This window comes from Podarcis melisellensis, assembly GCF_964234715.1.
Source record: "Podarcis melisellensis genome assembly, chromosome: 8".
NCBI classification, from domain to species: Eukaryota; Metazoa; Chordata; class Lepidosauria; order Squamata; family Lacertidae; genus Podarcis; species Podarcis melisellensis.
In genome coordinates, this window is record NC_138540.1 from 86,047,006 (window position 1) to 86,066,834 (window position 19,829).

At 47.0% G+C, this 19,829-nt stretch overlaps 2 protein-coding genes across 3 annotated transcripts; both read left to right on the forward strand.

Annotated features, from left to right (window-relative positions):
- Positions 1–567: 567 nt before the first annotated feature.
- LOC309375946 (uncharacterized protein) lies at positions 568–7,715 on the forward strand. 2 transcript variants are annotated; one of them, XM_081921974.1, is made up of 6 exons: positions 568–732; positions 2,440–2,934; positions 3,114–3,195; positions 3,451–3,533; positions 3,967–4,093; positions 5,013–7,715. In XM_081921974.1, the coding sequence occupies exons 2-6, from the start codon at positions 2,521–2,523 to the stop codon at positions 6,935–6,937; spliced, it is 2,631 nt and encodes an 876-aa protein (XP_081778100.1). In that variant the 5' UTR covers positions 568–732; positions 2,440–2,520; the 3' UTR covers positions 6,938–7,715. The 2 variants fall into 2 exon arrangements, with proteins under 2 accessions (XP_081778100.1, XP_081778101.1); XM_081921975.1 differs by having other exon boundaries at positions 5,019–7,715.
- Positions 7,716–10,854: 3,139 nt separating this feature from the next.
- Positions 10,855–18,023, forward strand: LOC309375970 (uncharacterized protein). Its single transcript, XM_081922031.1, has 6 exons — positions 10,855–10,871; positions 13,053–13,483; positions 13,676–13,757; positions 14,012–14,094; positions 14,353–14,479; positions 15,398–18,023. Exons 2-6 carry the CDS (start codon positions 13,070–13,072, stop codon positions 17,404–17,406), a joined length of 2,715 nt encoding a protein of 904 aa, XP_081778157.1. The 5' UTR covers positions 10,855–10,871; positions 13,053–13,069; the 3' UTR covers positions 17,407–18,023.
- Positions 18,024–19,829: the final 1,806 nt, after the last annotated feature.

A 19,829-nucleotide genomic window follows, 5' to 3' on the forward strand; every position in this document is an offset into this window, starting at 1 on the left:
CTGAAAACCTGGAAGTAATTGCTTCCATTTTCGAACGTGCCTCGGACGTTGAACAGCTTCCGCTGTGTGTTTTTCCATTTTTTTCTTTTGTGCCTCAGTTTTTGAATGTCTTCCAGAGCGGATTATAGTTCTACATGGTGATACTAATAGTTATATGTAAGTTTATCTAGGGCTTCCACGTATCACAAGAAGGTTTGTCTTTATTTGGGAAAGTAGCAAATATTAAAAGGAAAATGCTTTAATAGGAGGAAAAAGTAAGAGAGTAACGCCATAGCAAATGGGGTCAGGAAGAGGCAGGTGCGGTTTGAAGGCAGTGTTTGGCCTCAGAGTTCAGGTCTCGGTCCTTTCAAGGTGCAGTTTACACCAAAGTAAAGCCAGGCTGGTGCCCGGAGAGTTTGCTGCACAGCCTCTCCCCCTCCGGGCCTTTCGTGCTCCTCCTGCTCCTGTTTCCGAGGGAGGGAGCAGCTCAGAAGCCAGTCCAGGGGGTCCCCCAAATAAGACCCCCCTCCGGGTGCAGGCCGTGCCCGGGGCTCCGGCTTCGCGGGGGGAGAGAGGCGGGAGCGCCCGGCTCGCCAAGGGTTAAAAGGAATTGAGCTGCATTCCTAGAGAGGACAGGAAATAAAGGAGGGACGAGGTCCTCCCGAACAAAAGCTCCTCCCTCTCCCTGCAAGAGGGGGAAGGCGGCTTTCGTCTCCTCTGCAGGAGCTGCCTCAGTTTCCCTTCAGGGACCTGGTGAGTTTCCTCTCTTTTCTGCCTTAGGGTGCATTGGGGAGAAGTGGGGCGGATCCATGGGGAGCCTGCTCGTCTCCTGCAGGGGGATCCCCAAGCCAGGGATAAGAGGTTCTGCCCCCCTTCCTCTCTGCAAAACCAGGGAGGCTGCAAGTAGCAGGAGGTCTGCAAGTAATCTTCTTCCTTAGCATCAAGACGCTACTTGCTCCTTTGGGGAGGGGGGCACTGAGTCAGGAAGAAAAGGGCATGCAAAGGAACCCCGATGGGATTGAGGAAACAGTGAAACAGTCACGTTCATTAACCCAGGTGGCAGCCAGACGGACACATTTGGAGGTAGGAATGAATGAAGTCCTTCTATGTCACAGTGTGCAGTTAATAATAATAATTTATTTGTACCCCGCCCATCTGGCTGGATCTCCCCAGCCCCTCTGGGCCGCTTCCAACAAAGATTAAAAATAAATTAATATGTCACACATTAAAAACTTCCCTGAGCAGGACTACCTTCAGGTGTCTTCTAAATGTCAGGTAGTTGTTTATCTCTTTGACATCTGATGGGAGGGCTTTCCACAGGGCGGACGCCACTACTGAGAAGGCCCTCTGCCTTGTTCTCTGTAGCTTTGCCACTCGCAGTGAGGGAACCACCAGAAGGCCCTTGGAGCTGGACCTCCGCATTTGGGCAGAACGATGGGGGGATGGGGGTGGAGACACTCCTTCAGGTATACTAACCCATGGAACTTCCTCCCACAGGAGGAAGGGGCGGCCACCAAGCCAGATGGCTTTAGAAGAGAATGAGGCCAATTCAGGGAGGAGCAGAGGGCTAGCGATTTCTCCTGGCCTCCACAGTTGGAGGCAGCCATGCTTTTGAATGCCAGCTGCTGGGAAATGCAGGGGGAGAGAGTTATCCCTGGGCTCCAGCCCTGCTGGTGGGCTTCCCAGAAGAGGCGCCAGGTTGGCACCTGAAAGAGCAGGAGATTGGACTGTCTTCACCCAAAAGGAAAACACAGCCCAACCTGGTGATAACAGAATAAAGGATGCAAGGAGGGAGCTGCATGGACTGGGTAGGTACAGAGGAATGGTGAGGGGAACCAGCTGGGAACCTACAAGGGAAGGCGGTCTGGGCCAGGGGAGGGGTTGGGGGGAAATGATGAGTCGTCAGAGGGAGAAGCCTGGGAGGAGGAGGTGTCTGAAGCTGAAGAGGTAACAGGGCTTAGTGAGCGAGGGGAATCTGTGGCAGTGAGCAATCTAGATGCAGAGGCAGCAGATGAGGGAGGCCAAGACGTAAGGATGATTCCAGCCCTGCTCACAAGTTATTTGGCCCCACCCACTTGGCTCTCAGGTTGACCAGGTAAAGTTCTGGCCCTCAGAATAAGGAAAGAGGGACCCACCCCAGGAGTCTTGAGAATGTGGGAGATTGCAAGTGATGGAACATGAGGCAGAAGCAGGAAAGAAATGTGCCCTGACATTTGGGGGGTGGGAGGGACCCCCACTATAGCCAGGGGTCCCAGTTACACTTAGTACAGAGGACTCACTCATCCATTCTTCCTTCTTTCCTTCTTCTTCCTTCCTTTATTTTTTAAAGAAAGCTCAGTCTGAGTTGTGGTGCAATGCAGCCCTGGTTCCCAGCAAGACTCATCCACGCTTGTCCAGGAAACATTTCTATTTACCCGACTGTGTATCATTTTATATTTAAAAAATATATTTGCTTTTTAGGATTTGCTAAGTCCTCTCCTTAGGACAGACAGAATTTGGCAGAAGACATAGGGACTTCTTTTGATTTCGTGGAGAACAGAGATGGATGAGCAAGACTCAGCTGGGCGTGGAGCAGGAAGAGGCCATTCCATCGAAACTCTTGGCCATGGCGGAATCTGGAGAAAGTCTGTCCAAAGGATCCTGGGTGAGGAGGACACCCTCCGCTCAGATGTGCAGAGCCAGCAGCTCAGGCGGCTTTGCAACCAGGAGGCCAAAGGACCCCACGAGGTTTGCAACCGACTCTACCACCTTTGCCGTCAGTGGCTGAAACCAGAAACCCACATGAAAGCTGAGATGCTGGACCTGGTGATCTTGGAGAAGTTCCTTGCTGTCCTTCCACCAGAGATGGAGAGCTGGGTGAGGGAATGTGGAGTGGAGACCAGTTCCCAGGCGGTGGCGCTGGCCGAAGGTTTCCTCCTGAGTCAGGCAGAGGAGAGAAAGCAGGCCGAGCAGCAGGTGAGAGAGACTTTCCTCTGGATACTCCCAAGGGGCTCCAAACTTGAGAGTATCCCCCAATTCTCTACTAATTTTTTTGGAAAGCATCCGAGGATTGATATCCGATACCCCTAAAGTGTTTGTGTCTTTTGCCATTCCAGTTCTAATCTAATTCTTTTGAATGCTTGTTGCTCTTGCAGGGGAAGGATCAGTTTCCAGAAATGGGTCTGGATTCCTCTGAGGTAGAGAGAACTCTGTTGGACTCCAGAGTAATGCCACTGGGTAAGGAGGAGGGAGTTTTTTCTCCCCCATTTTATCACATTATGTTGTTTTTGAAACTAATCTGTGAATTATTCTCATCTTTTGGTGGAGGTCACAGGGGGCCAAGAGTCCAGCAAAAGGGAGATGTATTTTAGCACAACTAATATGTGAAATGGTTACTAACGTCCACATTTACTTGGCTACTCTTACTTTTTTGAAGGCCCACCTATAGTTTTCCTTCTGAGTGAAGCATGCACTTACCTTTTTCTCCCGTAGGATACCAAAGGATGCCAGCAAGACCTGTTTCTCCATCTTTTCTTGGTGGCGAAGGGAAAGCTGCCCCTGTGGAACCAGAGCAGGTAGGAGGAAGGAGCCGTGTGGGGAAAGAGGATGTCATGGACGGGTTGGACACAGAGGAAAGGTGGGAGGAACGGCCAAGGAAAGAAGGGTTGAATGCTAAAATAGGCTTCTAGGCAGTTTACACACCACACCAAACAGTGGCCAGGATTCACCCCATCAGTCGCACAATGGGGCTTTCCCCCTAACATCCCCCTGTCATTGCCCCCCCCCCCCCGTGCACCTTGATGTTGTCTATAGGGCATCAGGAGGGTCCTCCCCACCCGGCAAGAACAGCACACAGAGAAAGAAGGGGATCCTTCCATGTGGCAAATGGGGATGTGTCCATAATGAAATGTGCAGAAGAAAAATCCCATTAAAACATAACATCAGAGCAAAGTGTAACAGTTCACCTTGATGTTTTCTAAGAGGACAACCTTTTTCGTTTTCTTTTAGGGTCCAGTGTGCTTTGAAGATGTAGCTGTCCATTTCACAGACGAGGAGTGGGCGTTGCTAGATCCCGACCAGAGAGCTCTGCACAAGGAAGTCATGGAGGAGAATCGTGGGATCTTGGACTCTCTCGGTAAGGCTTCCTCTTGAATCATCCTATCTCCTTTGAAATTCAAGAAATATCTCTATGGGTGGGGCCTCTGATTTTTCGATGGAGCTCAACAGCACCACTCACAGCCCCTGGGATTCTAACACTCCCACAGAAAACATTGGATGGAAGAGTATTGACTGTTTTCCCTGTGAATATTCTTCCTCCAGTTCTGCCTTTTCAAAGCATGAAACCCAGCCAGATGGGCGGGTTATAAATAATAAAATTATTACAATTATCATCAACATCATCATCATGCCTAACCCCTCCAAGATGGCTCCCCTTTTGCTCTTGAAGGGCTGGCCTGTCTGCCGCCCCACAGCCTCCCATCAGGGCCCCTTCACCAGGGGCAGCAGCACAGGAAGGGCCTCAGGAAAACAGCCATGACTCCAGCCGGGCTGGGAACCATCTGGCCAGATGCAGAGGAGGAGGAGAACGAAGGATGACTCCTCTCCTTCCCCTCATAGGGCCAGGGCCGCCAGAGGCGTAGGGTGCTGAGCAGGGGGAAAGGAGCTCAGCTGAAGAGCCTCTGGGGGAGATCAGATACCCCTCCGTATTTTTCCCAGGCTCCTCTAAACTTCTTAAATGTAGGCTTCTAAGGGATTCAGGAAGTTCAAGTAGCTTCTGTCAGATTTTTTGTTTCCATTCTTGCTTCTTTCTGTCCTTGGTTGACTAAAGAGATGAGTGACATTGGAGATGACAAAGGTCCCATTATTGAGCCAAACAAAATCCATCCCAGAAAATAACCAGGCTTTTTGAATCTCAGGCAGTGAACCCTGCAGGAAGACCTCACATCTAAGTCCCTTCAGTTCTTCCTGGGTCACAAGCTTTAATTAGCACTGCTTCATAATTGGGGGTTCCATTGCTTCCTGAGGCTCCAATCTCCAATCTGTTTCTCTCTCAGTTGCAGGTGGTGATGAATTGGAGCTGAAGAACGAGGGAGACCACGATAAAATCCACCCAGTAGGGATGTCCGATTCAGAGTGCAGAGAGAACTTCAGTCAGAGCTCCCATTCCACTTCAAATCAAATAAATCACCTTCAGAAGAAATCCTATCAGTGCTTGGAATGTGGAAAGAGCTTTAGTCACAGAAACAAGTTCACTGTCCATCAGAGAATTCATACAGGGGAGAAACCCTTTCATTGCCAAGAGTGTGGAAAGAGCTTCAGTCAAAAGGGCAGTTTAACTACCCATCAGAGAATTCATACAGGGGAGAAACCTTATCACTGTTTGGAATGTGGAAAAAGCTTCAGTCAACAAGGTCAGCTTACTGTACATCAAAGAATTCATACAGGGGAGAAACCTTATCTGTGCTTGGAATGTGGAAAGAGCTTCACTTGGAAAATGAGTCTCGTTTCCCATCAAATAATTCATACTGGAGATAAACCCTATCACTGCTTGGAATGTGGAAAGAGATTCAGAATAAAAAGCCATCTCACTGTCCATCAGAGAAGTCATACAGGGGAGAAACCTTATCAGTGCTTGGAATGTGGAAAGAGATTCAGAATAAAAAGCCAGATCGCTGTCCATCAGAGAATTCATACAGGGGAGAAGCCTTATCAATGCCTGCAATGTGGCAAGAGCTTCAGTCAGAGGAGCCAGCTCACTTCCCATCACATAATTCATTCCGGGGGGAAACCATATCAGTGCTTGCACTGTGGCAAGAATTTCACTTGGAAAACAAGTTTCACTGCCCATCAAAGAATTCATACTGGAAATAAACCCAATGACTGTTTGGAATGTGGAAAAAGCTTCAGTCACAAAGGCCATCTTACTGTACATCAAAGAATTCATACGGGGGAGAAACCTTATCACTGCTTGGAATGTGGAAAAAGCTTCAGTCAACAAGGCCAACTTACTTTACATCATAGAATCCATACAGGAGAGAAACCGTATCAGTGCTTGGAATGTGGAAAGAGCTTCAGTCAGAGCAGCCAACTCACTTCCCATCACAGAATTCATTCCGGGCTGAAACCATATCAGTGCTTAGATTGTGGAAAGAGCTTCACTTGGAAAATAAATTTCATTTCCCATCAAAGAATTCATACTGGAGATAAACCCTATCATTGCTTGGAATGTGGAAAAAGCTTCAGTCACCAAGGCCAGCTTATTGTACATCAAAGAATTCATACAGGGGAGAAACCCTATCAGTGCTTGGAATGTGGAAAGAGATTCAGAATAAAAAGCCAACTCACTGTCCATCAGAGAAGTCATACTGGGGAGAAACCCTATCAGTGCCAAGAGTGTGGCAAGAGATTCAGTAGCAGAAGCTACTTTACTGTCCATCAGAGAATCCATACAGGGGGGAAACCCTATCAGTGCTTGGAATGTGGAAAGAAATTCAGAATAAAAAGCCATCTCACTGTCCATCAGAGAAGTCATACTGGGGAGAAACCCTATCAGTGCTTGGAATGTGGCAAGAGCTTCGTTCGAAGTGGCCACCTCATGGACCATCAAACAATTCATACAGGAGAGACACCGCATCAGTGCAAAGAGTGTGGCAAGAGATTCAGTAGCAGAAGTCAGTTTACTGTCCATCAGAGAATTCATACAGGGGGAAAACCCCATCAATGCTTGGAATGCGGAAAGAGCTTTGTTCGAAGAGGCCACCTCATGGCCCATCAAACAATTCATACAGGAGAGACACCCCATCAGTGCTTGGAATGTGGCAAGGCCTTCAGAAGAAAGGGCACCTTAACTTCCCATCAGAGAATTCACAAAGGGGAAAAACCTTATCAGTGCTGGGAATGTGGAAAGAGCTTCAGGGAGAGAAACAAGCTCACTGTCCATCAGAGAATTCATACAGGGGAGAAACCCTATCAGTGCTAAGAGTGTGGAAAGAGCTTCAGTCAAAAGGGCAGTTTAACTTCCCATCAGAGAATTCATACAGGGGAGAAACCTTATCACTGCTTGGAATGTGGAAAGAAATTCATTGTGAAGGCCAAACTCATGATCCATCAAAGGATTCACAGTGAGGTGAAACTATTTCAGTGCCAATAATGTGGAAAGAGTTTCAGTCACAGGGCCCGTCTCACTTCCCATCAAAGAACTCACATTGATGGCAAATTATAGTAGTGGCTGTATACAATTTAATTTCAGGAGACTTTTGTTTGTATGAGGTGAGGATTGTAGCTGGGTTCTTTGCCTCCTCTGTTGCCCCCTAGTTATTTCTGCTACGTACCCAGAACTGTGACTTGTAAGTTCTTGGCCAAGGTGCTTAATGCCTTCTTCATAGTTTCTCTTGGCAGATCAAGAAGAGCAGGTGACAGCAAAGGTTGCCAGGTTTTTAGCTGGGAGAATTAGAATAAGAGACACTATTTGACTATTGACTCAAAACCCTACAATGTATTTTATATAACGGACTTTTAATTTTTATTCTTTGTATATCGTATTGTTGTTTTATTGGTATGGCAAGTGGCTGACACAAATAAAGATCTATTCATTCATTGAATATTTTCTTCATGTCATGCCTGGGGTGAGGGGTAAGAGTGATTTGGCAACACTGATGAGGTTGCTGTCCATGCTGAACTTTCCTAGGAAGGACTTGGTGTAAAAATTGTGATAGCTGATTGAATATTTGATATTATAGATTTTCATTCTGTTTGAAGTGTCCTAGTACTTATTGCATTTAGCCTTTTCAATAGAATATATTAGGCATGATTTTTGTATGCCTGCATTTTGTAATCCCCATGTCACCCTCTTGCACTGTGTAAAGCTGTGATGTGTACATTGCCTACCGCTTCCAGCCTTATCTGACCCTAGAAGGGCAAGTGATATTTGGAGAAAGAGGGAGGAGTTGAGCTAGCATCCGTGTGAGAACTCATATATCTCCTCAAAGGTCTTTGGCATCTATTGGTACCAGGGAAGTCAGATATGGGATTGAAATGTCAACAGTCCCATGGAAGTCCTGGTTGTCATGGGCATGGTGTCAAAGTGAGACATGTGAGACCCAAATGACGTGGTCACTCTGGGACACCGCAAGGTAATTTCAGAGGAGTCGATAGCCGCATGAAGCAACGCATCCTGTAACTTTACTTTGTGCAAGTGGAAGAGTGTTGTGGCATTTATGAGTCTTTCTGTGCTGTGTATATAATCTTTTTTCTAATATGCCTCCTGGCAGCCTTTTCGAACTAGCCGTTCTGCTGAACAGCTGATTAGCCAGGCTGTCCTATTGCAATAGTTTGAATAAACCAGCTCCCTGCAGGATGCTGAGATTGCTCTCATTCTATTGGTTCTGAGTTTTTGTTTCAGGTATTCCCTCCACTGGATCACGAACCTGTGATATAGAAGCAAATTCTGATCACACGGGCAATTCACATACTTTATATTTTCCTTTCTTCTGTGAGAAGCTTAAGTCAAGGATTCCCTTTCTGCTGTCCTCCGATCATTCACAATGGGCGTATGCCAAGAGGAAAGAATCGTATCCATGAGGAAGCAGAGTTCTTGGTTCATCTTACGCCAAAGGGAGCAAGAGATGGACAAGTTTGTTTGCTTTAGGGTCCTCCAGGGTATCCCTTCAAAGATGGAAGAAAGGAGATGAAGGGAAGAGCTAAGGGCAGAAATGAATCTCATTGCATTGTTCAATAAAATGTTGCATCCCAGGTACAAAGTTCCCATCCTCATTTCCGTCACTGATTGTGAGGCGAGGGAAGAAAGGTAGTGACATCTAAAGGATACTAGACAAATAAAGCTTCTTTGATATACAGCGGAACCTCAGTTTTTTAGCTTCTTTGAACCTGAATATTTTGGATTTCGAATGCCGAAAACCTGGAAGTAATTGCTTCTGTTTTCGAACGCGCCTTGGACGTTGAACATTTTCCGCTGCATTTTTTTCCATTTTTTCCTTTGCGCCTGAATTTTCGAATGTCTTCCGGAACGGATTGTAGTTCTACATGGTGATACAAATAGTTATATGTAAGTTTATCTTGAGCTTCCACATATCACATGAAGGGTTGTCTTTATTTGGGAAAATGTTGTTGTTGTTGTGTAGTCGTTTAGTCGTGTCCGACTCTTCTCATGAGGTGGCCAAAGTATTGGAGCCTCAGCTTCACGATCTGTCCTTCCAGTGAGCACTCAGGGCTAATTTCCTTAAGAATGGATGCGTTTGATCTTCTTGCAGTCCATGGGACTCTCAAGAGTCTCCTCCAACACCATAATTCAAAAGCATCCATTCTTCGGCGATCAGCCTTCTTGATGGTCCAGCTCTCACTTCCATATATCACTGCTGGGAAAACCATGGCTTTAACTATACGGACCTTTGTTGGCAAGGTGATGTCTCTGCTTTTTAAGATGCTATCTAGGTTTACCATCGCCTTTCTCCCAAGGAGCAGGCGTCTTTTAATTTCTTGACTGCTGTCACCATCTGCAGTGATCAGGGAGCCCAATAAAGTAAAATCTCTCACTGCCTCCATTTCTTCCCCTTCTATTTGCCAGGAGGTGATGGGACCAGTGGCCATGATCTTCGTTTTTTTAATGTTGAGTTTCAGACCATATTTTGCGCTCTCCTCTTTCACCCTCATTAAAAGGTTCTTTAATTCTTCCTCACTTTCTGCCATCAAGGTTGTGTCATCTGCATATCTGAGGTTGTTGATATTTCTTCCGTCAATCTTAATTCCGGCTTGGGATTCATCCAGCCCAGCCTTTTGCATGATGAATTCTGCATATAAGTTGAATAAGCAGGGAGACAATATACAGCCTTGCCATACTCCTTTCCCAATTTTGAACCAGTCAGTTGTTCCATATCCAGTTCTAACTGTAGCTTCTTGCCCTACATAGAGATTTCTCAGGAGACAGATGAGGTGATCAGGCACTCCCATTTCTTTAAGAACTTGCCATAGTTTGCTGTGGTCGACACAGTCAAAGGCTTTTGCATAGTCAATGAAGCAGAAGTAGATGTGTTTCTGGAACTCGCTAGCTTTCTCCATAATCCAGCGCATGTTTGCAATTTGGTCTCTGTTTCCTCTGCCACTTCGAAATCCAGCTTGCACTTCTGGGAGTTCTCGGTCCACATACTGCTTAAGCCTGCCTTGTATAATTTTAAGCATAACCTTGCTAGCGTGTGAAATGAGTGCAAAATATATGGGAAAATAGGAAATATTAAAAGGAAAGTGTGTTACTGTAGTGCCTCGGGTTACAAACACCTCAGGTTACAAGCACTTCAGGTTACAGACTGTACTAACCCGGAAGTAGTACCTCAGGTTAAGTACTTTACCTCAGGATGAGAACAGAAATCGCACGGCGGCAGCGGGAGGCCCCATTAGCTAAAGTGGTACCTCTGGTTAAGAATGGACTACCAGAACGAATTAAATTCGTAACCCGAGTTACCACTATATTAGGAAGAAAAAATAAGAGAGTAACGCGGAGGGAAATGGGTTTGGGAAGAGGCTGGTGCGGTTTTAAGGTCTCGGTCCTTTCAAGGTGCTCTTGGCATCAAAATGAGAGCCAGGCTGGTGGCGAGGAAAAGGCCCGCCAGGAGGATGTCCTTGCAGGACCTTTCGTGCTCCTCCTGCTCCTGTTTCCGAGGGAGGGAGCAGCTCAGAGGCCAGTCCAGAGGGTCCCCCAAATAAGGCCCCCCTCCGAGTGCAGGCCATGCCGGCTTTGCAGAGGGAGAGAGTGGGGAGCTGGGGCGCCTGGCTCGCCAAGGATTAAAACGAGCTGAGCTGGATTCCTAGAGAGGACAGGAAATAAAGGTAGGAGGTTCTCCCCCATCCCTTCCTGCAAGGGGGAGGAGGAGGGCTGTTGTCTCAGCTCCTTCTGGGATCCGGTGAGTCTCCTTCCTCTTCTGCTTAGGTTGGGTTGGGGAGATGGGGGAGTCCCCAGGGGGCGGGGCAGCCAGGAGGGTCCCCCAAGAAGAGAGAGAAGGGGGCCTGGGGGGCTCCGCTTTGCAAGGGTTCCAAGGACAGCGCAGAAGGCCAGCCACGGGGGCCAGGGAGTCATCCTTCTTAGGGACCCCCAAAGTCATCTAGCCGAACCCGCGGCAGCGCAGGAATCTCTTCCCCAACCTGGGGCTCGAACCCAAGACGTTGAGAGCAAAGGGACTCATGTTCTACTGTCGCAGGTTTTTCCCCGTTAACACTACCAACTGCCTTATTCAGATTTCTTTCTGCAATTCGCGTGGCTCCTCCTGAGCTCCTCAGGGAGAGAGAGAGAGCGAATGTGAGCTTGGTTTGCTCCACCTTGCAAGGGTTAAAAGGCACTGAGATGCATTCCCAGAGAGGATAGGAAATAAAGGAGGGACGAGGTCCTCCCGAACAAAAGCTCCTCCCTCTCCCTGCAAGAGGGGGAAGGCGGCTTTCGTCTCCTCTGCAGGAGCTGCCTCAATTTCGCTTCAGGGACTTGGTGAGTTTCCTCTCTTTTCTGCCTTAGGGTGCATTGGGGAGATGTGGGGCGGGTCCATGGGGAGCCTGCTCAGCTCCTGCAGGGGGAGCCCCAAGCCAGGAATAAGAGGTTCTGTTCCCCTTCCTCTCTGCAAAACCAGGGAGGCTGCAAGTAGCAGGAGGCCTGCAACTAATCTTCCTTTGCATCAAGACGCTACTTGCTCCTTTGGGGGTGGGGGCTTGAGGCAGGAAGAAAAGGGCATGCAAAGGAACCCCGATGGGATTGAGGAAACAGTCACGTTCATTAATGCAGGTGGCAGCTAGACGGACACATTTGGAGGTAGAAATAAATGAAGTCCTTCCGTGTCGCAGTGTGCAGGTAGACCCATGGAACTCCCATCCACAGGAGAAAGGGATGGCCACCAAGCCAGCTGGCTTTAGAAGTGGATGAGGCCAATTCAGGGAGGAGTCGAGGCCTAGCGATGGCTCCTGGCCTCCACAGTTGGAGGCAGCCATGCAGGGGGAGAGAGTTATCCCTGGGCTCCAGCCCTGCTGGTGGGCTTCCCAGAAGAGTCCCCAGGTTGGCACCTCAGAGAACAGGAGATTGGACTGTCTTCACCCAAAAGGAAAACACAGCCCAACCTGGTGATAACAGAATAAAGGATGCAAGGAGGGAGCTGCATGGACTGGGTAGGTACAGAGGAATGGTGAGGGGAACCAGCTGGGAACCTGCAAGGGAAGGTGGTCTGGGCTAGGGGAGGGGTTTGGGGGCAATGATGAGTCGTCAGAGGGAGAAGCCTGGGAGGAGGAGGTGTCTGAAGCTGAAGAGGTAACAGGGCTTAGTGAGCGAGGGGAATCTGTGGCAGAGAGCAATCTAGATCCAGAGGCAGCAGATTCAGATGAGGGAGGCCAAGAGGTAGGGATGATTCTAGCTGGTCTCCCCTCCTCCTGTGACAAGCTCTCCCCCCCCCCATCATCATAATCAATTACTTGATGTTCACCCAAAATTCCCATGGCAGATTAAAACAGTATATCACAATATTAAGAAGAATATAAAATTGTTACTATCACAGAAATAAGAGAAATCCTATATCTCTCTTTTTTAAAAACACCGTCTTTTGGCCTCACCCACAAGTTATTTGGTCCCACCCACCTGTTCTTTGGCCAGGTGTAGCTCTGGTCCTCAGTTGGGTAGCCAGGTAAAGATCTGGCCCTCAGAATAAAGAAAGAGGGACCCACCCCAGGAGTCTTGAGAATGTGGGAGATTGCAAGTGCTGCAACATGAGGCAGAAGCAGGAAAAAAAATGTGGCCTGACATTTGGGGGTAGGAGGGACCCCCATATTGCCCTGGGTCAGATGACTCAATCATCCATTCTGACTTCTTCCTTCCTTCCTTCCTTCCTTTATTTTTTTAAAGAAAGCTCAGTCTGAGTTGTGTGCAGTCCAGTCCTGGTTCTTAACAAGACTCATCCACGTTTGCCAAGGGAATAGTTCTATTCAACTGACTGTGTACCAGATTTACTGGTATATCAGAAAAATATATTTGCTTCCTAGGATTTGCTAAAACCTTTCATTAGTACATACAGAATTTGGCAGAAGACGTATGGACTTCTTTCGATTTCCTGGAGGTGTCCTGAGAACAGAGATGGATGAGCAAGACTCAGCTGGGCCTGAAGCAGGAAGAGGCCATTCAATCCAAACTCTTAGCCATGGCGGAATGTGGGGAAAGTCTGTCCAAAGGATCCTGTATGAGGAGGACACCCTCCGCTCAGATGTGCAGAGCCAGCAGCTCAGGTGGCTTTGCTACCAGGAGGCCAAAGGACCCCGAGAGGTTTGCAACCGACTCTACCACCTTTGCCGTCAGTGGCTGAAACCAGAAACCCACACGAAAGCTGAGATGCTGGACCTGGTGATCTTGGAGCAGTTCCTGGCTGTCCTTCCAGCAGAGATGGAGAGCTGGGTGAGGGAATGTGGAGCGGAGACCAGTTCCCAGGCGGTGGCCCTGGCCGAAGGTTTCCTCCTGAGTCAGTCAGAGGAGAGAAAGCAGGCCGAGCAGCAGGTGAGAGAGACTTTCCTCTGGATACTCCCAAGGGGCTCCAAACTTGAGGGAATATCCCCCAATTCTCTACTAATTTTGTCATCCTTTTTTTGGAAAGGATCTGACGAATGATATCTGATACCCCTAAAGTGTGTGTGTCCTTTGCCATTCGAGTTCCAATCTAATAGTTTTGATTGCTTGGTGCTCTTGCAGGGGAAGGATCAGTTTCCAGAAATGGGTCCGGATTCCTCTGAGGTAGAGAGAACTCGGTTGGAGTCCAGAGTAAGGCCACTGGGTAAGGAGGAAGGACTTTTTTCTCCCCGTTTTGTCACATTATGTTGTTTTTGAAACTAATCCGTGAATTATTTTCATCTTTTGGTGGAGGTCACAGGGGGCCAAGAGTCCAGAGAAAGGGTAATGTATCTTAGCACATCTACTATGTGAAATGGTTACTAACGTCCACATTTACGTGGCTACTCTTACTTTTTGGAAGGCCCACCTATAGTTTTCCTTCTGAGTGAAGCATGCACTTACCTTTTTCTCCCGTAGGAGACCGAAGGATGCCAGCAAGACCTGTTTGTCCATCTTTTCTTGGTGGCGAAGGGGAAGCTGCCCCTGTGGAAGCAGAGCAGGTAGGAGGAAGGAGCCATGTGGGGAAAGAGGATGTCAAGGACGGGTTGGACACAGAGGAAAGGTGGGAGGAACCACCAAGGAAAGAAGGGTTGAATACTAATATAGGCTTCTAAGCAGTTTACACACCACACCAAACAGTGGCCAGGATTCACCCCATCAGTCGCACAATGGGGCTTTCCCCCTAACATCCCCCTGTCATTGCCCCCCTGTGCACCTTGATGTTGTCTAAGAGGACAACCTTTTTCGTTTACCTTTAGGGTCCATTGTGCTTTGAAGATGTAGCTGTGCGTTTCACAGACAAGGAGTGGGCGTTGCTGGATCCTGACCAGAGAGCTCTGCACAAGGAAGTCATGGAGGAGAATCATGGGATCTTGGACTCTCTCGGTAAGGCTTCCTCTTGGATCATCCTATCTCCTTTGAAATTCAAGAGATATCTCTATGGGTGGAGCCTCGGATTTTTCGATGTGGCTCAACAGCACCACCCACAGCACGTGGGATTCTAATACTCCCACAGAAAACATTGGATGGAAGAGTATTGACTGCTTTCCCTGTGAATATTCTTCCTCCAGTTCTGCCTTTTCAAAGCATGAAACCCAGCCAGATGCGTGGGTTATAAACAATAAAATTATATATAATTATCATCAACATCATCATCATGCCTATCTCCATCCAAGATGGCTACCCTTTTGCTCTTGAAGGGCTGGCCTGTCCGCAGCCCCACAGCCTCCTATCAGGGCCCCTTCACCAGGGGCAGCAGCACAGGAAGGGCCTCAGGAAAGCAGCCATGACTCCAGTAGGGCTGGGAACCACCTGGCCAGTTGCAGAGGAGGAGGAGAAGGAAGGCTGATCCCTCTCCTTCCCCTCATAGGGCCAGGGCCGCCAGAGGCGTAGGGTGCTGAGCAGGGGGAAAGGAGCTCAGCTGAAGAGCCTCTGGGGGAGATCAGATACCCCTCCATATTTTTCTCAGGCTCCTCTAAACTGCACAAGGCCTTCTTAAATGAAGCCTTCAAAGTGATTCAGGAAGTTCAAGTAGCTTCTGTCAGATTTTTTGTTTCTGTTCTTGCTTCTTTCTGTCATTAGTTGACTTAAGAGACAAGTGACAGTGGAGATGGCACAGATCCCCTGATTGGGCCAAACAAAATGCACCCCAGAAAATAACCAGGCTTTTTGAATCTCAGGCAGTGAACCCTGCAGGAAGACCTCACATCTAACTCCCTTCAGTTCTTCCTGAATCACAAACATTAATTAGCACTGCTTTGGGACTCCATTGCTTCCTGAGGCTCCAATGTATTTCTCTCTCAGTTGCAGGTGGTGATGAATTGGAGCTGAAGAACGAGGGAGACCACGACAAAAGCCACAGAGTGGAGAAGTCCTATCCATATTCAGAGTGCAGAGACAGCTTCAGTCAGAGCTCCCATTCCACTTCAAATCAAAGAACTCCCCTTGAGAAGAAACCCTATCAGTGCTTGGAATGTGGAAAGAGCTTCAGGGAGAAAAACAAGCTCACTGTCCACCAGAGAATTCATACAGGGGAGAAACCCTTTCATTGCCAAGAGTGTGGAAAGAGCTTCAGTCAAAAGAGCAGTTTAACTACCCATCAGAGAATTCATACAGGGGAGAAACCTTATCACTGCTTGGAATGTGGAAAGAGATTCATTGACAGAAGCCAGCTCACTGTCCATCAGAGGATTCATTTGAGGGAGAAACCTTATCGATGCTTTGAATGTGGAAAAAGCTTCAGTCAGAGCACCCAGCTCACTTTCCATCACATACTTCATTCCGGGGGGAAACCATATCACTGCTTGCAATGTGGAAAGACTTTCACTTGGAAAATAAGTCTCACTTCCCATCAGAAAATTCATACAGGTGAGAAATCCTATCAGTGCTTGAAATGTGGAAAGAGCTTCAGGGAGAGAAACAAGCTCACTGTCCATCAGATAATTCATACAGGGGAGAAACCTTATCAATGCCAAGAGTGTGGAAAGAGCTTCACTCAAAAGGGCAGTTTAAATTCCCATCAGAGAATTCATAGAGGAGAAAAACCTTATCACTGCTTGGAGTGTGGCAAGAGCTTCTTTCGAAGAAGCCAGCTCACTGTCCATCAGAGAATTCATATAGGGGGAGAACCCTATCAGTGTTTGGAATGTGGCAAGAGCTTCAAGGAGAGAAACACTCTAACTGTCCATCAGAGAATTCATACAGGGGAGAAACCTTATCAGTGCCAAGAGTGTGGAAAGAGCTTCACTCAAAAGGGCAGTTTAAATTCCCATCAGAGAATTCATACAGGGGAAAAACCATATCAGTGCTTGGAGTGTGGCAAGAGCTTCTTTCGAAGAGCCCAACTCATGGCCCATCAAAGAATTCATACAGGGGAGACACCCTATCAGTGCTTGGAATGTGGAAAGAGCTTCAGTCACCAAGGCCAGCTCACTGTCCATCAAAGAATTCATACAGGGGAAAAACCATATCAGTGCTTGGAATGTGGCAAGAGCTTCTCTCGAAGAGGCCAACTCATGGCCCATCAAACAGTTCATACTGGGGAGACACCCTATCAGTGCTTGGAATGTGGAAAGAGCTTCAGTCACCAAGGCCAGCTCAATGTCCATCAAAGAATTCATACAGGGGAGAAGCCATATCAGTGTTTTGAATGTGGAAAGAAATTCACCCAGAGCACCCATCTCACAATCCATCACAGAATTCATACAGGGGAGAAACCCTATCAGTGCTTGGAATGTGGAAAGAGCTTCAGAAAAAAGCGCAGTTTAACTTCCCATGAGAGAAGTCATACAAGGGGAAAAACCTATCAGTGCCAAGAGTGTGGGAAGAGCTTCAGAAAAAAGAACAATTTTACTTCCCATGAGAGAATTCATAAAGGGGAAAAACCCTATCAGTGCCAAGATTGTGGCAGGGGCTTCATTGACAGACGCTATTTCAGTGTCCATCAGAGGATTCATTCAGGGGAGAAACCCTACCAGTGCTTGGAATGTGGAAAGGGTTTCACTTGGAAAAGAAGTTTCACTTCCCATCAGAGAAGTCATACAGGGGATAAGCCATATCAGTGTTTCGAATGTGGAAAGACCTTCATTCAAAGAGGCCTTCTCAGTGTCCATCAAAGAATTCATACAGGGGAGAAGCCCTATCAGTGCTTGGAATGTGGAAAGAAATTCACCCAGAGCGCCCATCTCACAACCCATCACAAAATTCATACAGGGGAGAAACCCTATCAATGCTTGGAATGTGGAAAGAGATTTATTGAGAAGGCCAAACTCAGGATCCATCAAAGAATTCACAGCAAGAGAAAACTATTTTAGTGCCAAGAGCTTCAGTCACAGGGCCCGTCTCGCTTCCCATCAAAGAACTCACATTGGGGGCAAATTATAGTAGTGGCTGTATACAGATTAAGTTTAGGAGCCCTTAGTTTGTATGAGGTGAGAATTGCAGTTGGGTTCTTTGCCACATCTGGTGCCCCATAGTAATTCCTAAAATGTACCCAAGAACTGTGATTTGCAAGTTCTTGGCCAAGGTGTTTAATGCCTTCTTCACAGTTTCCTTTCTTTTGGCAGATCAAGATGAGCAGGTGACAGCAAAGGTTGCAATTTGGATTTGGTTGCAAACCTGGGACAATTAGAATAAGATCCACTATTTGACTATTGACTGAAAACCCTACAGTGCATTTTATATAATGGACTTTTTATTTTTATTCTTTGTATATCATATTGTTGTTTTATTGGTATGGCCGGGGGATGACGCAAATAAAGATTCATTCATTGAATATTTTCTTCACATCATTCCTGGGGTGAGGGATAAGAGTGATTTGGTGACACTGATGAGATGGCTGTCCATGCTGAACTTTCCTAGGAAGGACTTGGGGTAAAATTTGTGATAGTTGATTGAATATTAGATATTATAGATTTTGATTCTGTTCGAAGTGTCCTAGTACTTATTGCATTTAGCCTTTTCAATAGAATGTATTAGGCATGATTTTTGTATGCCTGCATTTTGTAATCCTCATGCCACCCTCCTGCACTGTGTAAAGCTGTGATGTGTACATTGCCTACCGTTACAGCCTTATCTGACCCTAGAAGGGCAGGTGATATTTGGAGAAAGAGGGAGGAGTTTAGCTAGCATCCGTGTGAGAACTCACATATCTCCTCAAAGGTCTTAGACATCTTTTGGTACCAGGGAAGTAAGATATGGGATTGAAATGTCAACAGTCCCATGCAAGTCCTGGTTGCCATGGGCATGGTGTCAAAGTGAGACATATGAGACCCAAATGACCTGGGCACTCTGGGACACCGCAAGGTTATTTCAGAGGAGTCGATATCTGCATGCAGCCATGCATCCCATGACCTGTAACTTTTCTTGATGCAAGTGGAAGAGTGTTGTGGCATTTTATGAGTCTTTGTGTGGTGTAGTGGTTAAGAGCGGTAGTCTCGTAATCTGGGGAACCGGGTTCACGTCTCCGCTCCTCCACATGCAGCTGCTGGGTGACCTTGAGCTAGTCACACTTCTCTGAAGTCTCTCAGCTTCACTCACCTCACAGAGTGTGTGTTGTGGGGGAGGAAGGGAAAGGAGAATGTTAGCCGCTTTGAGACTCCTGAAGGGGAGTGAAAGGCGGGATATCAAATCCAAACTCTTCTTCTTCTGTGTATATAATCTTTCTTCTAATATGCCTCCTGGCAGCCTTTTCGAACTAGCTGTTCTGCTGAACAGCAGGTTAGGAAGGCTGTCCTGTTGCAATAGTTTGAATAAACCAGCTCCCTGCAGGATGCTGAGATTGCTCTCATTCTATTGGTTCTGAGTTTTTCTTTCAAGTATTCCCTCCCCTGGGTCACGAACCGGTGATGTAGAAGCAAATTCTGATCACATGAGCAATTCACATACTTAACACTTTCCTTTCTTCTGTGAGAAGCTTAATAATAATAATAATAATATTTACTTATACCCTGCCCTCCCCAGCCAAGGCCGGGCTCAGAGTGGCTTACAAGCAAAAAAAAAAAGTTAAATGATTACAACTTAAAAACAAAATTAAAAAATACAACATTAAAATATTAAAATGTAGCCTCATCAAGGAAGGAGAAGGAAAAGAAAAAAGAAAGAGAGGGAGGGAATCAAATTGGCTCCAAGCCAAAGGCCAGGCAGAACAACTTAAGTCAAAGCTTAAGTCAAGGATTCCCTTTCTGCTGTCCTCCAATCACTCACAATGGGCGTATGCCAAGAGGAAAGAATTGTATTCATGAGGAAGCAGAGTTCTAGGTTCATCTTACGCCAAAGGGAGTTGGAAGCAAGAGAAGGACAAGTTTGTTTCCTTTAGGGTACTCCAGGGTATGCCTTCAAAGATGGAAGGAAGAAGATGAAGGGAAGAGCGAAGGGCAGAAATGTGTTTAAGAGGGAATAGAATCTCATTGCATTGTTTCAATTAAGTGTTGCATCCCAGGTACATCCTCATTTCCGTCGCTGATTGTGAGGCGGGAGAAGCAAGTTTATAAAGGATACTAAACAAAGCTTTTTTGATATACATCGGAAGTTCGGTTTTTTAGAGTCTTCGAAGCTGAACGTTTCGGTTTTCGAACGCCGAAAACCTGGAAGTAATTGCTTCTGTTTTCGAACACGCCTTGGACGTTGAACAGCTTCCGCTGCGTGTTTTTCCATTTTTTCTTTTGCGCCCGAGTTTTTGAATGTCTAACGGATTTTAGTTCTATATAGTGATACAAATAGTTATACAGTGGTGCCT